This window comes from Ursus arctos, unplaced genomic scaffold (assembly GCF_023065955.2).
Source record: "Ursus arctos isolate Adak ecotype North America unplaced genomic scaffold, UrsArc2.0 scaffold_25, whole genome shotgun sequence".
NCBI classification, from domain to species: Eukaryota; Metazoa; Chordata; class Mammalia; order Carnivora; family Ursidae; genus Ursus; species Ursus arctos.
The window spans coordinates 42,151,285-42,170,515 of record NW_026622930.1 but is presented as its reverse complement, the minus strand read 5'-3'; the positions used below and the strand labels follow the sequence as shown (position 1 = coordinate 42,170,515).

Below are 19,231 nucleotides of genomic sequence, written 5' to 3'. Positions count from 1 at the left end.
CTACTCCAGGAATCCTGCTCTGAACGCTGCAGAACGGGATGGATGCCCTTCTCTGACCTTTCATCATGAGCTACAGACTTCCGTTAACAGGGTTATAATACCGTAATGATTTATTTAAGTGTTCGTTTCCGGCACTATACTAAGTTCTTTCAGCGCAAGTACTGTGTTTCTCATCTTTGTATCTCAAAGGATAATCACAGTGCCTGAAACATACTAGGCACTCATTCAACAAATATTTGTTCAAAGAATAAACGAGGGAAGGAAAGAAAAATAAATCAATCAACTGAGCGGACAATGTAGGTGCATCGTAGGCTTCGGCCATCAGAGGGCGCCGGCGCACCTCGGCTGGTGCGCAGGCGCGCAGGGAGGGCGGGCGCCGTGGCGGCGGCAGTAGCGGCGGCGGTCGTGGCTGCGGCCGGGGGAAGTGAATGGTTTTACCCAGAGGGCCCTGCGCCGCCTTTCTCCGCTGGCACCGGCGTCGCTCCCTGCTCCTCCTTCCCGGCCATGGCGTTCACGTTCGCGGCCTTCTGTTACATGCTGGCGCTGCTGCTCACCGCCGCGCTCATCTTCTTCGCCATCTGGCACGTGAGTAGCCGGGGCCGGGGGAAGAAGGGCGAGGAGGCGGCACAGCTTCTTCTCTCCTCGGGTCGGCGGTCCGGGTGGCGACGGCCCCCGGAGGTCCGCGCGCCGCGGGATGGGGCAGAAGCGGGGCAGGCCGCGCGGCAAGGGCTCTGTTAGCCCTCCGTCAGCGGGCCGGGGGCTGCAGGTCCAGGGGGCTGCAGGCCAGGCTGCGGTGGCCCGATGGATGCGCCCGCTGTGTCCCCTCGCAGGCCGCGCGCGCCGCTACTCCTCCCTGGATGGGTGGGGCGGCCGCGGTCCTGCCGGGCCCTGCGGGACAGCGCTTCGTTGGCGCGGACCTTGGCCGGCCCGGGGCTCGGCATCCCCGCATCCCCAGGGAGGATGTCAAGGGCGCACGGAGGCATGCTGCGTGCTTAGCGGGAATGAAGTTTGCCAAATTACTATTATTTAATCACATTGCCTTTCTCTTCGGGTTTCCGCCGGAGTATGGCCCACATGAGCTAGCATAGCCTACTTTAGATGAATTTCCGACTCTGTTTTCAGCACTTGTTGGGTGCTTTTCGAGTAGAATGCCCTTTTTTTCAGATTCTGTTTCCTTGTGAACTTTGATGCAGATTGGATTGATCACTTTGTTGACTGCATCTCCGAACTTTCCCCCTAAATCATACTTTGACCGCCGGAGTTTCTCAAGAGACACTCTTCCTAGCCACCTCTGTATTCACGGTAGCCGGATTTAGTAGTAGAGGGGGTTTTGATTTCGAAAATACTTACAAATCTTAAACTTCCCTAGGGCAGTCCCCCCCCCCGCCCCCCGTTTTCTTTTTTCCTTTTACTCCTGTCTTGCTGCAGGATAGAAGCACATCCTTACTGGTTCCTGTAAGGAGCAAGTAAGTTCCTCGTGACAGTTGTACAACAGATTTTTAAGCATTCTTGTTTCTCTAGCACAAAATTAGAAGCAGCCTTCTGGAAGTCAGCATTCATTAAAAATGTATCTTGTATTTGCTTCTGCCCTCCTCATATTCTTTTAGTGCCTTCTGGAATATTAATCTTTTTTTGAATGATTGGACATGTTCATTCATGTAAATTTTAAGTCAGGTTTCATCATGCCAGTAGCAAGGATTTCTTATGGAACATAGCCTGGCAGAGTGTTTAAATGGCAGCAGTGTCTTGTGTAAGAAAAGAAATCTCAAAAGTAGAATGATACCACAAATTATTCTCTTTGGATAAGAGTGTGATTATGTTTGTAATTATTTTAGAACCTAACTGCTGTGTAGTGGGGAATGCTTAGGTGGGCTGTTCGGTAACTGTTCCCTCAAAATGCTTGTCAGTAGGAACCAATAAATTAAGAGCAGTTTAGGCTCTTTGGGGGTAGAACAATACATAAAGATAATTTGGAATGCAAACTAGCTCCACTTTAGGAAGCCTCTGGTGACAGTGAAGTGTGTGGCTCCCTTCCGTTTGTAGATATGGATTTAAGTCACTTCCTGCTTGATGGGTACTCTGTTTTTTGAGATGCTGAGGATTCTAAGAAAGCAAGCTGTGGATGACCTTGTTTACATTTTGAACCAGATTGTTTGGCTTAAGGAAAATCTGAACTGCATTTAAAAAAAATGGGTAATTTGGGGTGCCTGGGTGGCCCAGTTGGTTAAGCCTGTCTTTGGCTCAGGTCTTGATCCCACGGTCCTGAAATTGAGCCCCGAAATTGAGCCCCGCATCGGGCTCCCTGCCCAGCGGGGGAGTCTGCCTCTCCCTCTGCCCCTCATCCCACTTTCTCTCTCTCTCTCTCTTCTCCTTCCCTCTCAAATAAATAAAATCTTTAAAAAATAAATTAAAAAAATGGGTAACTTAGTTTCAGCATTGAGTTGAGAATGTCCGGGTGAAGTAGGTAATTTTAAGTCTTATTATAGAATTTTTAAAAATTCATTTGTACTCCACGGATTAGCGGAGAGTTTTTATCCTTAGGGATTTCTTCGTAGTTCAGAGGATTATGCATCCTTTGGGAACAAATTGAAAATTCTAAAGTATATAATTTCAATTTTTCTATTAACTACATAACCTTCAGTTTATTTTCTTAGGTAGAAATTCAAAGATTAATGTTTACATTAATCGTTGTAGGGAGGATATTTTTTGTGCTGATGGTTACATCTGTCAGTTTAGTCCTAATTCATGCTATTGATACTCTGTGGAGAGTAGAGGTGGGAGCATAGGTTTATTTGAGCAGAAGTCATTCCCTAAAGACATGCATCAAATTTGAAGGTATCCTGAATTGCATAGTTTGATATCTTTAGGCGTATATCTGTTTTGTTTTTGCACTTCTGTGGGAAATTTTGTGACCATCTTTGTCCAGACGCACAGTCACAAAAGATAGAGAACCAGTAGGTTAATCTTTTCAAGAGTTTGAAAACTCCAGCTTATAGCACTCAACAGAAGCGAGTGCAGTAACATATGCATTATAAGATCCCTTGAAATCACCTGAAGAAAATGTCCAATCAAAAGAGTTAGTTTTAAAACATAAGTTTTATACTCTGCCATGAAATTGGATCTTGTTATAGGCAAGTAATTTTATTTGCAATGACAGTCTTTATTTTGAACTTTATTACTAAGATGCATTGGGGATATATCACACAGCAAATGTCAGATATTTGATTAATAATATCCATAAGTAATCAGAAATTAGTATCTTCTAGTTATACATTTATATTTTTAAGATTTTTAACATTTATATATGTTAGGTTTCATTAGTAAAGGCAAATGCCTTTTGGTGAGTTGTGTATTCTTTTTTAAGCTAGGCTCCCCGCCCCCCGCGCCCAGGCTCTGCCTCTTTCATTCAACAAATATTGATTGAACATTTAAGTATGTGCCAGGCCCAGGGACATAGCAGTGAGCACAGCAAAATTGTCATGGAGTTTACATTTTCATGTCAATTTATTTTCTTCTGTTTCTATGTTAGTTAGAATTTTTGTTTGGTCTGGTTGGTAGATTTTGTAAAAATCTAGAAATTAAAAAAAAAAACCCATCTTTTTATGAAGTGAAGAACTTTAACAGGGAAATAAACCAGCATAGTAAAAGCTAGAAATATAGAACTCCATGGATTACCGGTAATACTGAGTAACATGGTCTCACATACGAAGATACTATTCCTAACCCACCAGAGGAAAGGCGGGTTGAGTTCTCTATCCCCTGGATGACCAGTGACAGCAACTAAAAGAACTCCCCCATAAACTTGGTGCCTTTGGCTTCTTATTTTGACATCTGACTTAATACCACAAAGTGGGGTGTTGCCCTTATTTTGATTTTTAGTACATTTTGACTTTGAAATTGTGTGTTGTGACCCTAAATGTTACAGCCACATTTCTCCAGAGTGTAGACAGAAACATTCTTGTTTCTGATCTTTCTGCCCTTATCACATTTATATCTGTTGGACTCCTCATACCATAAGAAGCTGGTCTTACCTGGGTTACCCTTTTTTAGGCTTTAGTTCGGTGACCTCATGAAACCTCCCGCAAGTGTAGGAATGTGCAGAGGACACAAAAGGAGGTTAGAGTGATCACTTTTACTGTGGCCTGCAACAGGGCTGCTCTTACTTATATGGCGCCGTTACGTGCATTAGAACAACATGCCTCTCGGGGCAGAATTATTCGAAAAGTCCTCCCTCCTACACAGACACAGCCCCTCAGTGCACAGCCTGGTGTAGAGCCGATGCCAGGGCGCGTGGCGGCAGGAGCATGCGCTGGCCTCCCTCTTCCGCCTTGGCCGCGTGTCCCATGCAGAAATTGCCCTATTCTATGTGGCGGTCCTCGCCATGAAGTTTAATAATCATTTGGTGTTCCTCTCTTCTGAGGCCATTTCTTGTATTTCCCTGTTGAAGCAGGACTTTGAAATGTGTGTGTTCGGGCACAGTGGGAACAGACTGAAGCACGTGAGTCCATCTCTAGTGCCCCACTGAACTCTGTGATGGGGGCAGGGCATGCACAAGTGCTTAGAAATACTTGACCCCGAGGGGCGCACAAACCTGTACGCAGATACTCCAGTGTGAGAAATGCCGTATTGGTAGCATTGTAAAGCCCTGTGCTCTGTGGCTGTTAGACAGGTGTGCAGTTATTTCTGCCCCAGGGAGTCAGGGAAACCTACAGAGAGGAGTTGACGTAGGAAGAGGGTTTTTAGGATGACGAGTTTTGATAGATAGAAAAGATCATTTCAAGAAGAGAAAATAACTTGAACAGAGGCATTGAAAAATTGAAAATTGAAGATATTTATCACAGTGATACCAGATCATTTAAATATTAGTATAGACATGTTCTCGGTTCTTGAGATCTGATTCTAGTTAGTTATTAGTGCATAGTGAATTTACTATAAATTGGTACATGTGGTATTGGTATATATTTGCTTTTGTTTTGTTAACTTTATTCAGTTATCTTTTGATGGTGGGGCAGGTTTGTTGCTGCTTTTTATTAAAGGTCCTAACTTATTTTAACTTTATTTTAGATTATAGCATTTGATGAACTGAAGACCGATTACAAGAATCCTATAGACCAGTGTAATACCCTGAATCCTGTAAGTTATAATATAGGATTTTTCTTTAGATTTTTAAACTGTTTTTGCTTTTAATTTAATATAATTTGAAAATGGCCAATATTCTCAGTAGCATGATATATTTGTACTTTTTGAAGTGGGCAGAATTTACAAAAATATTCTTTTTCCTGCTTGACTATTCTGACTATTATTAATCTGCCAGTGATCTTGTCAGCTGTCATACTAACATTCTTCCAATCTGCTTTTTACATTGTCGGCCAAAGACAGTTGAAAAGGTCAAAAAGATTAAAAGAGTCAAAATTGCATTAAAGGTGTGTACTGCTTTTTAGTTTAATATTTTAATGCTACATTCATTTCATGGGGAGGGTTAGGGCATTTGTATTTGTAAAATGTTCTGTTCCGTGTGCTCGTTCATATGCCTGTTGAGGTTTATGATTTCATGAAATTTCACATTTTATGCAAATGTTTGCTTGCTGGCCCAGTCAAGTAGGGAAAGCTGTTAAATGCTTATGCATTTTAAAAAATGTTATAGCCATAGGCACTTCTATATTAAATTATTTGGTGCAGTGTTTGAAAGTTGGTTAATATAAAATGACTTTAATAGATGGTAAGATGATTCTTTTGTGACTTATTGGGAGGTAGTCTGAAAGTGGAGTCTTTAGTACCATGTCTGCTTTTATCTTTGGTTATGTCTATTCTGGAATTAATTATTCACTCTTTCAGCTGATGTTTATTCAGAACCTTCTAGGTGGATAGCTCTTCCCTTAGGTTCTGGAATCTTGCAGTAGTGCTGACCTTTGGACTCATGCTGCCAGAATTTTGTGGATAACAATTTGTATACAGATGTCTACATCGTTATTTCTAATATATATCCACTCGAAATTTTTAAGACAGACTTGTCTTACACTAAGTTCTGAGCTCCAATGGATTTAGTTGTAATGTGGCTCCATTGTGCTTAGGGGTTTATATATATTTTTGACTTCATTTAGTTTACTCATTTAGGAAGATTCTCCTTTCGCCTGTAGGTTTGATTTTGCCTAATTGGTCAGAAGCTGAAAGGTTGTTTGTAAGAAAGCAGTGGGTACGTGTCCAAGCAACAGAATACGATAATTCGTCTTAAAAAATTGCTTAAGATGAGAATTTCTGTAGACTTAAGTTGTGTAAAACTGTAAGGCACTACCACGCCGGAGGAATTTTATTCGGAAAAGGGTCTATTAAAGGAATATGCTACTTCTATCATTGTTTCCTCGATAAATATGAATGATGGGAGAGATTTCTAGTTTGTCTTTAAAGAACTGCTGCGGTAAGACTTGATGTAGGTACAATTAAAAGTATTAACTTACTAGCTGATTCTCTGCTCTTATGGAACAAAATAGGTGAAGATTCTGCTTTCTCATTGGAAAGTAATAATGTTGATTGTAAAATACCTTAACCTACTGTTGAAACCAGTTATTACCAAGAGATTAAGAAACCGAAATTTCTTTTTTTGACATTTGTTCATTAATAGTGTTCTATCTTCTTTGGCTTTTCATTACTTCAAATAACCAAATGATGATGAGGATGTTAATAGCTGAAGTCAGATGAGGGCTTTCCTGAGCACCAGGCTCTGTGCTAAGCATCTTTACTTGGCTTTTTCATTCAGTGCTCATGACTGGCCTAAAGGGTAGGTATATTGTTATTCTCATGAATATAGGAGGATAGGCCGAAGCTTAGCAGGGTCACACAGCTAAGATAGAACCAGCATTTGAACCCAGGCAGCTGGATTTTTACACTCAAGCTTTGGTATTTCCCTAATTTACCGTAAATTTAAGAGGGACTAATTTCATTTTTACATTTAATGTGTGATTTCTGACTCTTCTTCACGGAAGGAAATTCTCACTTACAAAAGACAGGTGCTTGGGACCTCCTAATGCTGCAGAGATTGGAAGGAAGTTTTTATACCAGCACAAGTTGCGTTGGGATAGGGTGCCGATAATTGGCTTGCTAGCAGTGCATCTGACAGTTTTCCCTATTTAAAATTTGTTTTGACAATTCTGCCAAAGTATGGGGGAAGACAAATATTATTTTTTAAAATGTGAACCTTAACTAGAGATATTATGATTTGCATGTTAAGTACTATCATTTCAGCCATATTTGCTTGAGGAATATTTTGGATACTACTTTTTGTGTAAACATTGGTTCCTAAATGGAATAATTTTTGTGCCACTTATGGGGAAATTTCACCATTAAAGAATGATTGGAGTGGATTGGTTTTTATAAGAGATGAATTATAAGAGTTTCTGGACTTTTGAGGAGAAGGACCATGGCATGTGCTTCATACTAGAACTGGAAGAGTTGCAGATTATCTGTATTCTCACTCTTACTAAAGCGTATTGTTTAAGAGCAGTAGATATTGTGCTGTCAAAGTCATTTTCTCCCCATATCTCAGTCTGGAAGTGTAGGATGAAAACTTGGATGATGATTTATATTGTTAGATATCACTTGGCTTTAGAGAGCTGAAATAGACTTACTGTATTGTAAAGAAAAATCCTGTAATTTAAACTAGTGTTATAAACAGCTCTAGCGGAACTCCTAATACAACGTATGTTTTTCTTGGTTTGTCCTGGTTGTAGTCCTTGTGTTTCAAAGATTTCCTGTGGACATTTTCTTATTTTCTTGCAGATGTTTGATTTTGATTTTAATTAAATGGTGGCTTAATGGTTCGTGTTATTTACAAGTTTATATACGTATGCAGAGTTTATCTTTTGTTATTTATTATATTGCTTAAGTTTGTAGAAGATATCTGTTAGTGATGTAGATTAGTTGGTTTTACTGGGATTTCATTTAAAATATTATTCATTAAAAAACTTTGCTTTACAGCTTTGAAATGGAAAAAGTGATTTGGGAGTTTTAGAAAGTGGGCTTGAGTATGTAGTACAATTGTTATTATTTCTATACCAACAGTTTCCTCTCAGAAATGATCTGATGATGTTGAGGATTCATATAATTTTACTTTGATATGATGCAGACATTTAAGAAGCTGGCTTTGCATCTGGGACTTGTCGGAAGTTATTTAGCTGAAACTTGCAATGAAAAGTTGGGGACTTTCATTTAACAGGGTCATTAGGCTGAAATCTTTAGGATGAAAAAGATAATTAAAAATGAAGCATGAACTCTTGGTCATCGTACAAAAAGCATTTTGCTTGAATCAGTTTTTCTCATTGAGTACCGCCCACAATCAAAAAAATCATTTTGTTTTTGAGTTCTGAGCTTCTCCTGGTCTGCTGAGTCTGTAGTAGTTCACTGGAAAGCAGGCTTAAAGAAACAGGAAGACCGCGTAAGAATTGGAGCTCAGGAGCTGGGAAAATTCCAATTTTATGGTTCAGAACTGTCTTTTCCCTCCTACATTGCAGAATGCACATCGTCTGCATCTGTGCATATCAGTGTTTCTCCCCCCACCCCGACTGTGCTGAGATTATTGGCTTTGGCTTTCCATTGAAAAATGACTTCTGTGGTAATGTGATGTGGTTTGCTAAATATTGTTTATGTAGCATTCCTGGTTTCTGTTAAAAGCTTTAAAACACTAATGTGTAAAATGTTCTAAAGGGGAGTTTTGTTTTTGTGGGTTTTGTTAGATCATGCTGCATGTGATCAGATACCTCATTTTTGTATTTTTATCAGTATCGAATGGTGGAAAGAAAAAGTATTCCAAGTATTCAGCAAATAACTGAACCGTCTGGGTGGTAACTTTGTATAATTTAACCTGTTACTGTAAGAATTTGAGTTTTAAATTTTAAGTTTATTTATTCTTTTAGTGCAAGCTATAGCATCTGGTCAGTTTGCTTGTAATTCTGCTTTTGGTAAGAAGTTAAATATGGAAACAGACCTCAGTAGCATCTTTTGATTCTAAGAAAACAGTGATTTTTTTTCATTATGGAAACTTGGTTGCCACCTGCTTTCCCAATTAGCATTTGACTTACTGCCAAGGCATTTTGATAACCGGCTTGTATTTCTCTTCCAGCTTGTACTTCCAGAGTACCTCATCCATGCTTTCTTCTGTGTCATGTTTCTTTGTGCAGCAGAGTGGCTTACGCTGGGTCTCAATATGCCCCTCTTGGCATATCATATTTGGAGGTAATATTTAGATATATTTCTAATACTTTTCCTAATTATATTTTAATTATACTGTGGTTGATACAGTTATCTTGCATGCTAGTCACATAAATGAAAACTGAGAATTGGTTGGCATTTATTTCAAAAATCAAGTGGAAGAACAAATCACTGTTTCAGTACCGTTTGTGGCCTTACTTTGTTACTTTTAAAGGTGCTTTTCAAAAAGCGAGGTTCAATGTACATACAACAGTGCGCATAAGTCTGAAGCCCCCATCCTTGTCAGTTACCCGTGCACCTCCCCAGGAGACCAGTGACCTCGGTCAACTTGGATTAGTTTTGCCCATCTTTGAACTTTACATGAATCAAAATGTGTAGTGTGTCTCACTTCATTCTCCGTGTTTACTTTATGATTTTAAATTTGGTTGTTTATAAAATATATTCATATTTCATAACTTTTAAAAGTTATGTCTGATCTATATAATAGAGTTAGAAGTGTGTGTGTTTTTTTTAATAGGCATGTTAAAATCTCATTGCTCTTGATTTTAGGAAATAGACTTAAGAAGTGTTTAGGTGTAAAGTGGTCTCACATCTGTAACTGAGTCTGAAATTGTTCTGTAAAAAAAATGTATGCATATTTGGAGCTAAGACAGAAAAGAGAAGGGTCAAGCTGTGTGGTTACTGTGAACATTTAGAATATCTTGAAGTATACTTAAGCGTTTCTGTGAGCCTAAAATTATATAAAAAAGTTAAAAGGAAGAAAATCTTCCTTTTTACAGTTATTTTGCTTTTCCTCATGTTTGTGAAATTGTCGGGGAGACCAGATAGGACTTGTTTAACTGTCCTGTTCTCATATAGAGGCTCTTATTTTAAAATTAAGATGGTAGGAGGAAAGAACTCCACCCTAAAACTAATAGGAGGCTTCCCTGTATGGACCACCTCTCACTGCAACAAATGTTACTTGAGAAGAAAACCCCTCCTTCCCATCTCAAATGTTGTCTTCCCTGTTGGAGCGGCTAATCGACTGTGTGTATTGCAGGTATATGAGTAGACCAGTGATGAGTGGACCAGGACTCTATGACCCCACAACCATCATGAATGCAGACATTTTAGCGTACTGTCAGAAAGAAGGCTGGTGCAAATTAGCTTTTTATCTTCTAGCATTTTTTTACTACCTATACGGGTAAGTTTAAAAAATACAATGAATGTATGATTTCACTTTGCTCCTGAAAACGTTTGCAGGCATTATGGTCTTAACAGCTTAAAATCCACTTGAAGAATAACTCAGCGTCTCGAATGGTGACTGGTAACGGCGCAGTGCACTCCCGCAAACGCACGCACACTGAGTGTGAATAAGCTGGTACTTGTCAAGGGCGGCCAGCCGGTGTGCAGCCAGAGGCAGAAAGTGTGGGCAGGGGTGCTGCTTCCTAAATTTTCAGACACAGTCGGTCAGTGAAGGATAATTCTCATTCTCCTGGCAAAGTGGTGGCCTTGAGAGGGTTGCAAAAAAGTGTGAGTTTGCAAAAAACTGTGGCTTGGCTTCACTGTCTATCTTGAGATGATGTTTAATTTTTTGTCACTCTTTACAAACTGTATGCTCTACCCTTTATTTTCTGGCTTGCTTGATCTGAATGGGATGAATGAAAGATCTGTCCTATATGATGCTGCAGTTCGTTCTTCTCCCTTTCTGCCATGATGGACTCACATCATTCCTCCCGGTCAGGGTTTCTCAGCCTCCGCACTGTTGGCATTTTGGGCTGGATAAATCTTTGTTGTGGGGGCTCTCGTGTGCTTTGTGGGATGTTGAGCAGTGTCCCTGGCCTCCACCCACTAGACGCCAGCAGCACCTCCTCTCCCCCAGTCACCAAAATGAAAAACGTCTCTGGACAGTGCCAAATGCCCCCCACGGGGCAAAAACCAGCCCTGGTTGAGAACCGCCGTCCTAGGTGTCCTGTAGCTTCTCTATAAACGGGAAGAGGACACTTGCAAGTGTGGAATTATATTTCTTAAAGCTACATAAATACACTTTCTCATCTTTTATTGACATATATTCAACCAGAGAGGACATTCCACCTGATTTTCAAATAACGAAGACTGTATAAGATGGATTTGTAATCATTCTGCTTCTATTCCCTTCTCCTTTTTGTTACTTGCTAAGTACTAGATGGTAGGTTTATATTCTTATTTCTCTTTGTATCATACAAGTTTCCATTATGGAAAACGATGAAGTGCTAGACTGAGATTTATGAAAAAGGTATGTTTATGCTTTTAGAGGTTCTAATTGTGAAAATGAGTATCCTTTAGTGCATTTACAGATGCTCATTTATGAAACAAAAATAATGGATAAGTTCTGAAAAGTGAAATGCCAGGTGTCATTTTCATTTCCTGTTAACTTTCATTTTTTCAGTTTCCTTAACAAATGTCTGGAACAGTGCTAGCATATAGCAGGCACTTCAGATGTATTTGGTGAGGGGCACCTGGGTGGCTCAGTCGGTTAAGTGTCCGACTCTTTGATCTCAGCTCAGGTCTGGATCTCAGGGTTGTGAGTTCAAGCCCCATGTTGGGCTCCATACTAGGTATGGAGCCTACTTAATTAAAAAAAAAAAAAAGACATACTTGTTGAAAGAAAGAATCGAATCATTGAATAAATGATAAAATCGGAGATGTACAGTTGTGGGAAAATGTTCACCAGGAGATGGTGGCACTAGGTCATTTCATTTCTGCTTTAAATTGTTATCGAGTTTGCACAACCCTTTGCTTTGTATTTCCATTTAGAGATCCTTGCTTTTGAACCTTGCATTTCCCACATCACTCTGGTAGAGTTGCCCTGAATTAAATGGTTGTTTTTATTTTGCTCACTTGTGCCCTTTTTCTTTTTCTTTTTTTTTTTTTTTTTAAGATTTTATTTATTTATTTGACAGAGAGAGACAGCCAGCGAGAGAGGGAACACAAGCAGGGGGAGTGGGAGAGGAAGAAGCAGGCTCCTAGCGGAGGAGCCTGATGTGGGGCTCGATCCCATAACGCCGGGATCACGCCCTGAGCCGAAGGCAGACGCCTAACGACTGCGCCACCCAGGCGCCCCACTTGTGCCCTTTTTCAACCCTGTTGCTGTGGTCTAGAGCCTTTCTCTAATGGGGAAGTTTCTTAATTGACCATTCCCATCTGTAAAATGGGGATAGTAATGGTACCCACCTCCTAGGACTGCTTGGAGGATTCAGCGAGGTCATGTACATAAAAGATCTAGCGAAGGGCCTGGCATGAAGTGAGCCCTCCGGAGATGCCCACTGCTATTATTAGACAACTCCAGACCAGTGCACTGTTTGGATTGCTTCTCTAAGCTCTGATCCCCTATTAAGCTTTCAGCTGTGCTGTTCTACTTGCTAAAATTGGAAAAGGAATAGGGGACAACCACAGCATATGCACTGAGCCAAGTCTTACCTTAGGCAGAAGTCCATAAATGCAAATTAAGATCGTATTGTGAACTGGTCTTTGGTCTTTTCATTTTCTGTGGTGGCATGATACCATAAACCAGTTTGCTATGTAAAGCAGACTCAATGTTTTGGTGCTTTCAGTTTTTATAGTTAGGAATGTTTGACTTAATAGGCTTTTTCTTCTTTTCAGCATGATCTATGTTTTGGTGAGCTCTTAGAACAACACACAGAAGAATTGGCCCAGTAAGTGCATGCAAAAAGCCACCAAATGAAGGGATTCTATCCAGCAAGATCCTGTTTCCAGGAGTAGCCTATGGAATCTGATCAGTTACTTTAAAAAATGACTCCTTATTTTTTAAATGTTTCCACATTTTTTGCTTGTGGAAAGACTGTTTTCATATGTTATACTCGGATAAAGAATTTAAATGGAATTACGTATAAATTAATATAAAATGATTACCTCTGGTGTTGACAGGTTTGAACTTGCACTCCTTAAGGAACAGCCATAATCCCTTGAATGATTGCATTAATTATTGACTATCCTTAGTCCATTGGAAGCTTTTGTTATATATAGGAACTTGTAGGGCTCATTTTGGTTTTATTGAAATGCCATCTAATTATAAATTAGCTGTAGATGTCAGGTGCTTCTGATGAAATGAAAATATATATCTGACTTGTGGGAAACTTCATGGGTTTCCTCATTTATCATGTATGTGATTATATATGGACACATTTACAAAATAAGAAGAGTGGGATTTTTTTCCCTTCAACTTGAATATTATCCCTGTATATTGCATGAATGAGAGATTTCCCATATTTCCATCAGAGTAATATACTTGCTTTAATTCTTAAGCATAAGTGAACATGATATAAAAATATATGCTGAATTACTTGTGAAGAATGCATTTAAAGCTATTTTAAATGTGTTTTAATTTGTAAGATATCACTTACTAAGAAATTGGTTATTATACTTACTGTTCTAATCTGGTGGTAAAGGTATTCTTAAGAATTTGCAAGTACTTTAGATTTTCAAAACTGAATGAGAGAGAACATTGTATAACCGTTCTGCTGTTCCTTTAGTGCAATACAATAAAACTCTGAAATTAACTTATTTTCAGTGCATTGTTTTAAAGATTACAAACAGCTATTTCTTACACTTGCTTAATCCATAATAAAGACATATTACTGTCAGTTTTTTAAAAAAAAGTAGTAGAGTATGACATTGTGTGTGTGCGTGTTTGTTGTTTTTTTTTAATACCCTGCCTGCATCTAAAAAGGAATATTTTTAAATGGCTAAGCACATTACCCTCTGTTGTCACTTGGCAAGATTCATAAACATTGATGGCACAGCATCATCATTTTTCTTAACCGATTTAAAAAATTATTGTGGCACTTCAAATGTTAAATTTTTTTTTCCTCTTTGAAACAGAGGGTTTCAAGGAAAAATGACTTGTTACATTTGAGTCTTTGCTGCTGCTTGTAAGGCAGATAAATTATGGCTTGCCTGTTTTGGGAAGGATTCTTGTGCTTTATCTGGAATGAGGTAGTTAAGGCAATTGAAAATAGTGTAAGTGGTTCAGAAGTTTCTTAAACGAAAGATCAGAGAAAGAAAACCATACCTAGGAATTCCACATAATGCTCAAGGGAGTTTACGGATGAGTTCGTGGGATTCTTACTCTGAGAGCTCCTTGAATTAGGTGCTGTTGAATTCTTGGCTAGTGAGGAAATGCTTCCCCACCTTTGGGAGAGGAGCCGTGAACATGTCGGCATTGTGTAGCAGGGTGCGTGTGCTGAAGAGAAGGATGTAGAACCAGAAGAGCGAGGAGAGCCAGACCATCTCATAATGGGAGACGCTTTAAAGACCTTACGTTTGATGGTCTGGAGAATACTCGAGGGATCTGCCTGTTGGGTCAGTTCGTGCAGAAAACTATTGACCGGTTGCTAAGGCACTGAAGATTCGTGCTCAGTTTGAGCAGCGATTCAGTTTCTAATCCAGCTAATTATGGCAGCACCCACTCCTCATTTTTCTTTCTGGTTCACAAGTACTTTTGATCATGAGAGACCTTGCCAAGTCCAGATAGGTTTCTTGGGGCTGTTACTTAGCATTCCTGTCAAAGTATTTTCACAAGCCCTTGCGGTCTCTCAGCAAGCACTACTTTCTTTTATAAGTTTTAACACATCTCCTTTTAATAATGTATTCCAGAATATTCTCCAAAATTCTGCAAGGTTTACTGGCTGCAATTTGTGGAAGCCACCTTCTCATGCTTCCGAACCTTAGCTGGTTCCTCAAAGGTGACTGACTGACTGCCAGTGAGGTTTACCCATCTCAGTGGTAGGTTGTTGGTTCCTAGGCATGTAAGCGATTAAAAGATTGAGTACCTGGAAGCTCTCACAATATCTACCCATCTTCACCTTCTCCGGTATTGTAGGAACTTAAATCAGGTACTTGCAAGGTACTTGCCTTAGGCAGTATCCTACTGGCTCTTTTCCTTGCTTGGAATCTGATTTGTGCCCCCCGTTAATCTGCTTCAGGCAGCCCTCACACTCTGTTATCCCTGCAGGCCCAGCTGCGGCATACTTAGCCTGGCTTCCTAATCCTTCCAGCTTTCACCACACTGCTCCCTGTGCAGTGACAGCTGTTTCTTTAGGTAATTTTTTTTTCCTTGTTACAGTTACTTTTGCTGTTACGTGCTTTGATTTATCTTTGAGTTTCCTAACGTCCAGAAACCAGTAGTATGCCACACTGTGGTTGGTATCTATACTGACAAGTCTTTTTTGCTATGGTACTACAGATTCCCCTGAATTAAAAATCTTGTATAAAAATGTAGTCTATTTAGCAGTTATTCTATGGGGTAATAATAGTATATCATGGAGTATGTCCCTTTAGTACCAAGGAGGTGTAGGGGTAGAAACTTATTAATGACGTTTGATGATTTTCACAATGCTTAACTGGTATTGCCCAGTTGTCCCATGGTTGAGGAGAGTTGGGTCCCAGGCGATGGACAAAGTGCTAATATGTTTGAAGTTTGAATTATTTTTCATGGGAAGGGGAAGTGATAGGAAATGACCAATCACTTTTGACATGTGTCAAGTATTACGAAAGCCTATGATAAGCCTCATGGATTACAGCATGAACTGCCTGACCTAGCAGTCAAGATCAGATCCCCAGATAATGTTCTTTCACAGAGCAACAAAGTGCATGGCCCTTTGCAGTATGTGTCTCATTTAAAGCCCGTGCAGTGTATTTAGGCCTGAGGAGCAAGCACTCGTGCTAATAGCTCTCGTAGAGCTCTTCTCTGCTCTCCAAATCAACGTATTTTGAAAATATGTCAGATGTGTGCATAGAAAGGAGATAGAAATGTAGGTGAACTCTGAAACTAGAAAAATATTTTTCTTGCTACATTTCTCTTTTCTTCCAGTTATATGTTTATCAACAGTGTACATGGAATATTATTGCTATGGTGCAAATAATGACTTCTGTGTATCTCTTAGCCCCTGCAGCGATGTGAGCTCTCATTTTAGGTGTGGCTACGTCATAGCAGTGTGGTGATGTTTCCCACCCAATTAAATCATCTGTATTTAAAAGTATTTGTCTAGTTTACTTATTTATAGACCATTCAACACTCACAAATGTGCATCTCTCAATCAGTTGTATGGTATAATTGTAAATCAGAAATTTTGACAGCAAAAATATTTTAACACAACTCTGTTTTTGAAGGGGAAAGATAAAAATATTGATATTGTTCATAAAAGTACTCATATCCTTTTGGGAAACTGCTGCTAGTCTCAAATTATTTAAGCTCTTCTGCTGAAACCTGTCACTGCTCCGTGGTCAGAGCAGCGGCTAGTGAGTGTCTGGTACCAGGATTATAGCTCAGAAGATGATTCTGAACGAATACTTCAGAGTGATGCCAAGAGGAAAAATGTGGCTCTGTTTCTGGATATGTTGAATAGCTTTCTTTTTCTTTTTTTTTTTTTTTTAAAGATTTTATTTATTTATTCGACAGAGATAGAGATAGCCAGCGAGAGAGGGAACACAAGCAGGGGGAGTGGGAGAGGAAGAAGCAGGCTCCTAGCGGAGGAGCCTGATGTGGGGCTCGATCCCAGAACGCCGGGATCACGCCCTGAGCCGAAGGCAGACGCTTTAACCGCTGTGCCACCCAGGCGCCCCTGAATAGCTTTCTTAGAACAATTTCCCTTTGATGAAAATGAAGAGTCCTAAAGCTAAGTATCTAAAAAGAGTAAACAACTCTGCCGCTTGTTCTACTTAGTTTTGGGAAACAGTATTAACCATATAAAGTGGCTGATCTGTGGGACTGGGGTGAAGGTTTTCTCCTGTGTTAATTTTTTTAATGCACATTGTGGACATGAAGACGTAGAGAACATCTTCACATGGATAAGTTAACTTTATTGTACGATGTGTTTTCTCAACATTTAAATCTCTTTGCTTACCATGTTCACGGAGCCTGGAGAAGAACAATTTCCTAAATAATAGGCTGATGACCAGGTAGACCCTAAAACTCCTGAGAAACATAGAATGTAGTTAGCCGTCTGTGCTCATGTTTCGTTAAAATCTGAGTTAACTGATTGGTGCTGTACCACTGCCCAGAAAGAAAATGCCCTTAAGCAGTCCTACCTTCTTAGAGCTTGATTTATTTTGCATTTGCATATTAAATACAAACCGTCTCAAATGTTTCCTTGCGTAGTTTATGGTTAATGGCTGAGTCTGTGTGTTAATTCAGTTTCAGCAGCTAACTCGGCTCGTGTGTGACCAGGACTCTAGCTTGTCTCTCTGTCCCCTCTCCCCCATTGTTCTGGGGGAGGGCTATCCCACAGGTTAGGTAGAGAAAATACTCTTCCAACAGTGTGAAATTACTTTTTTTTGAGTAGCGCCATTCCATATTTCTCTGTTAATGGGATAATTGATGTTTTCCCTTGATACTTAGTATTAAAGTAGTTAAGCATTTTAAACATGGAAGGCTTAACTAGCATTTGCAGTAATAATGAGGGAAGCATGCACTTTGAAAGTTCAGTTGATTATTAAAGGATTTGGTTAATCCATGCCAATATTTTCCCTCTGCTTTTTTTTTTTTTTTTTAAGATTTTATTCATTTGAGAGAGAGAGAGACAGCCAGTGAGAGAGGGAACACAAGCAGGGGGAGTGGGAGAGGAAGAAGCAGGCTCCCAGCATAGGAGCCCGATGTGGGGCTCGATCCTAGAACGCCGGGGATCACGCCCTGAGCCGAAGGCAGACGCTTAACGACTGAGCCACCCAGGCGCCCCTTCCCTCCACTTTCTTAAGTGTTGATGAATAAGCTCTATATTCATAGTAAGAAAAAGCAATGTAAGATTTGTAATGTCAATTTCAGTCATTTCCTAAAGTATAATAGAGTACTGTGATTTTTAAATTGTATTTGGCTGTGATACTGAAACCATGAGGAAGGCCAACCTGTTATTGCAGCCTGTACTTATTTAAAACATTTTTTTTCTGGCTGTAACTTTTGGCATTTATTATCTTAGGTAAGAAACCCCTAGTTTAAATATTCAGATACTGGTGGGATATGTGGTTCTCCCATCTTCCTTAGTAATTCTTATAAAATCTTAAATTCCTGAAGTACTGCATATATAAAAGTATTAAAATACTGATTTTATATTATGTAACATGCTGGCCCTCTGGTCTGAAGATCCCAAACGGCACTAGTAATTGTTTGAAAGTATTCCCCAATGAAATTAAAGCGGTTCAGCAGCAGCAAGAGGAATGTGAGACAAAAGAGAACTTTTGGCAATTACATGGTAATTCAAAAACGAAGTTTGATGTGGTGACATTTACTTTGTCTTGTGTGGAAGCGCCCATGACCCTTGGTTCACGTTTGTGATCGCCAGCAGCCAAGGGACTACTGTGTGTAGCACGGAAGCCCCCGATGCCGGTTAGAATATCCTTGTCTACAGTGCCGACCGCTCAACATTACAGTTAAAGACCAAAAGACGTGTTCAGTAGCATAGGGTGAGGTGAGGGAGCGAGAGAATTGGAAACTTAATCTGTGGGTAAGTGCTTTCAACATAAATGTGAAAGAGGGATTGAATTCATTCCGTGTCGTCCCTAGGGTCAAAAAAAATGATTGTTCTAAAAACAGAGCAGCTGTCTGACCCAGTGAATTCCTCTTATCTGAAAATGTTCCAGCAAATGCTGGCTGAACACCTGTTAGGGATGATCCAGTATTGGGTGGGGGATGATCCAGTATTGGGTGGGAGGTGACCAGACGAATCATAGGATCCCTCGCACTTCTGTATGTCTATGGAGTAGAAAAAACCATGGGAGAAAATGTGGGAGGGATAGAGGGTGAAAATTATTTGATTTTAGCTTGGGTGCTCAAAATAATTTTTATACTTATTACTATGTCATATTCCACCCGGTAGTTACAAATAGTAAGATGAGGTAAAAGTGTGGTAAATAATAAAAACAGGCAGATATTTTTCCATATGCTTGTTTCAGCATTACTTCCAGGTAAAATATTCCAGAGTAGCCAGTGCATTTCTAAAAAGGAAAATTGTATAGCAATTTTTCGATCTTCCGTAAGAGATGAGAGACACGACTGAGA

General features: G+C 39.9%; 1 protein-coding gene across 1 annotated transcript; it reads left to right on the top strand.

Moving 5' to 3' along the window:
* Window positions 1-358: 358 nt before the first annotated feature.
* On the top strand, window positions 359-13,743 carry CNIH1 (cornichon family AMPA receptor auxiliary protein 1). The gene is made up of 5 exons (XM_026480355.4): window positions 359-585; window positions 5,065-5,133; window positions 9,113-9,225; window positions 10,241-10,384; window positions 12,823-13,743. Exons 1-5 carry the CDS (start codon window positions 505-507, stop codon window positions 12,848-12,850), a joined length of 435 nt encoding a protein of 144 aa, XP_026336140.1. The 5' UTR covers window positions 359-504; the 3' UTR covers window positions 12,851-13,743.
* The last annotated feature ends 5,488 nt before the right edge of the window (window positions 13,744-19,231 follow it).

Coding starts and splice junctions, on each gene's coding strand:
- CNIH1 (XM_026480355.4), top strand. CDS start 505: ATGGCGTTCACGTTCGCGGCCTTCTGTTACATGCTGGCGCTGCTGCTC. Junction 5,134..9,112: donor AGTGTAATACCCTGAATCCT/GTAAGTTATAAT, acceptor TTTCTCTTCCAG/CTTGTACTTCCAGAGTACCT. Junction 10,385..12,822: donor TTTTTTTACTACCTATACGG/GTAAGTTTAAAA, acceptor TCTTCTTTTCAG/CATGATCTATGTTTTGGTGA.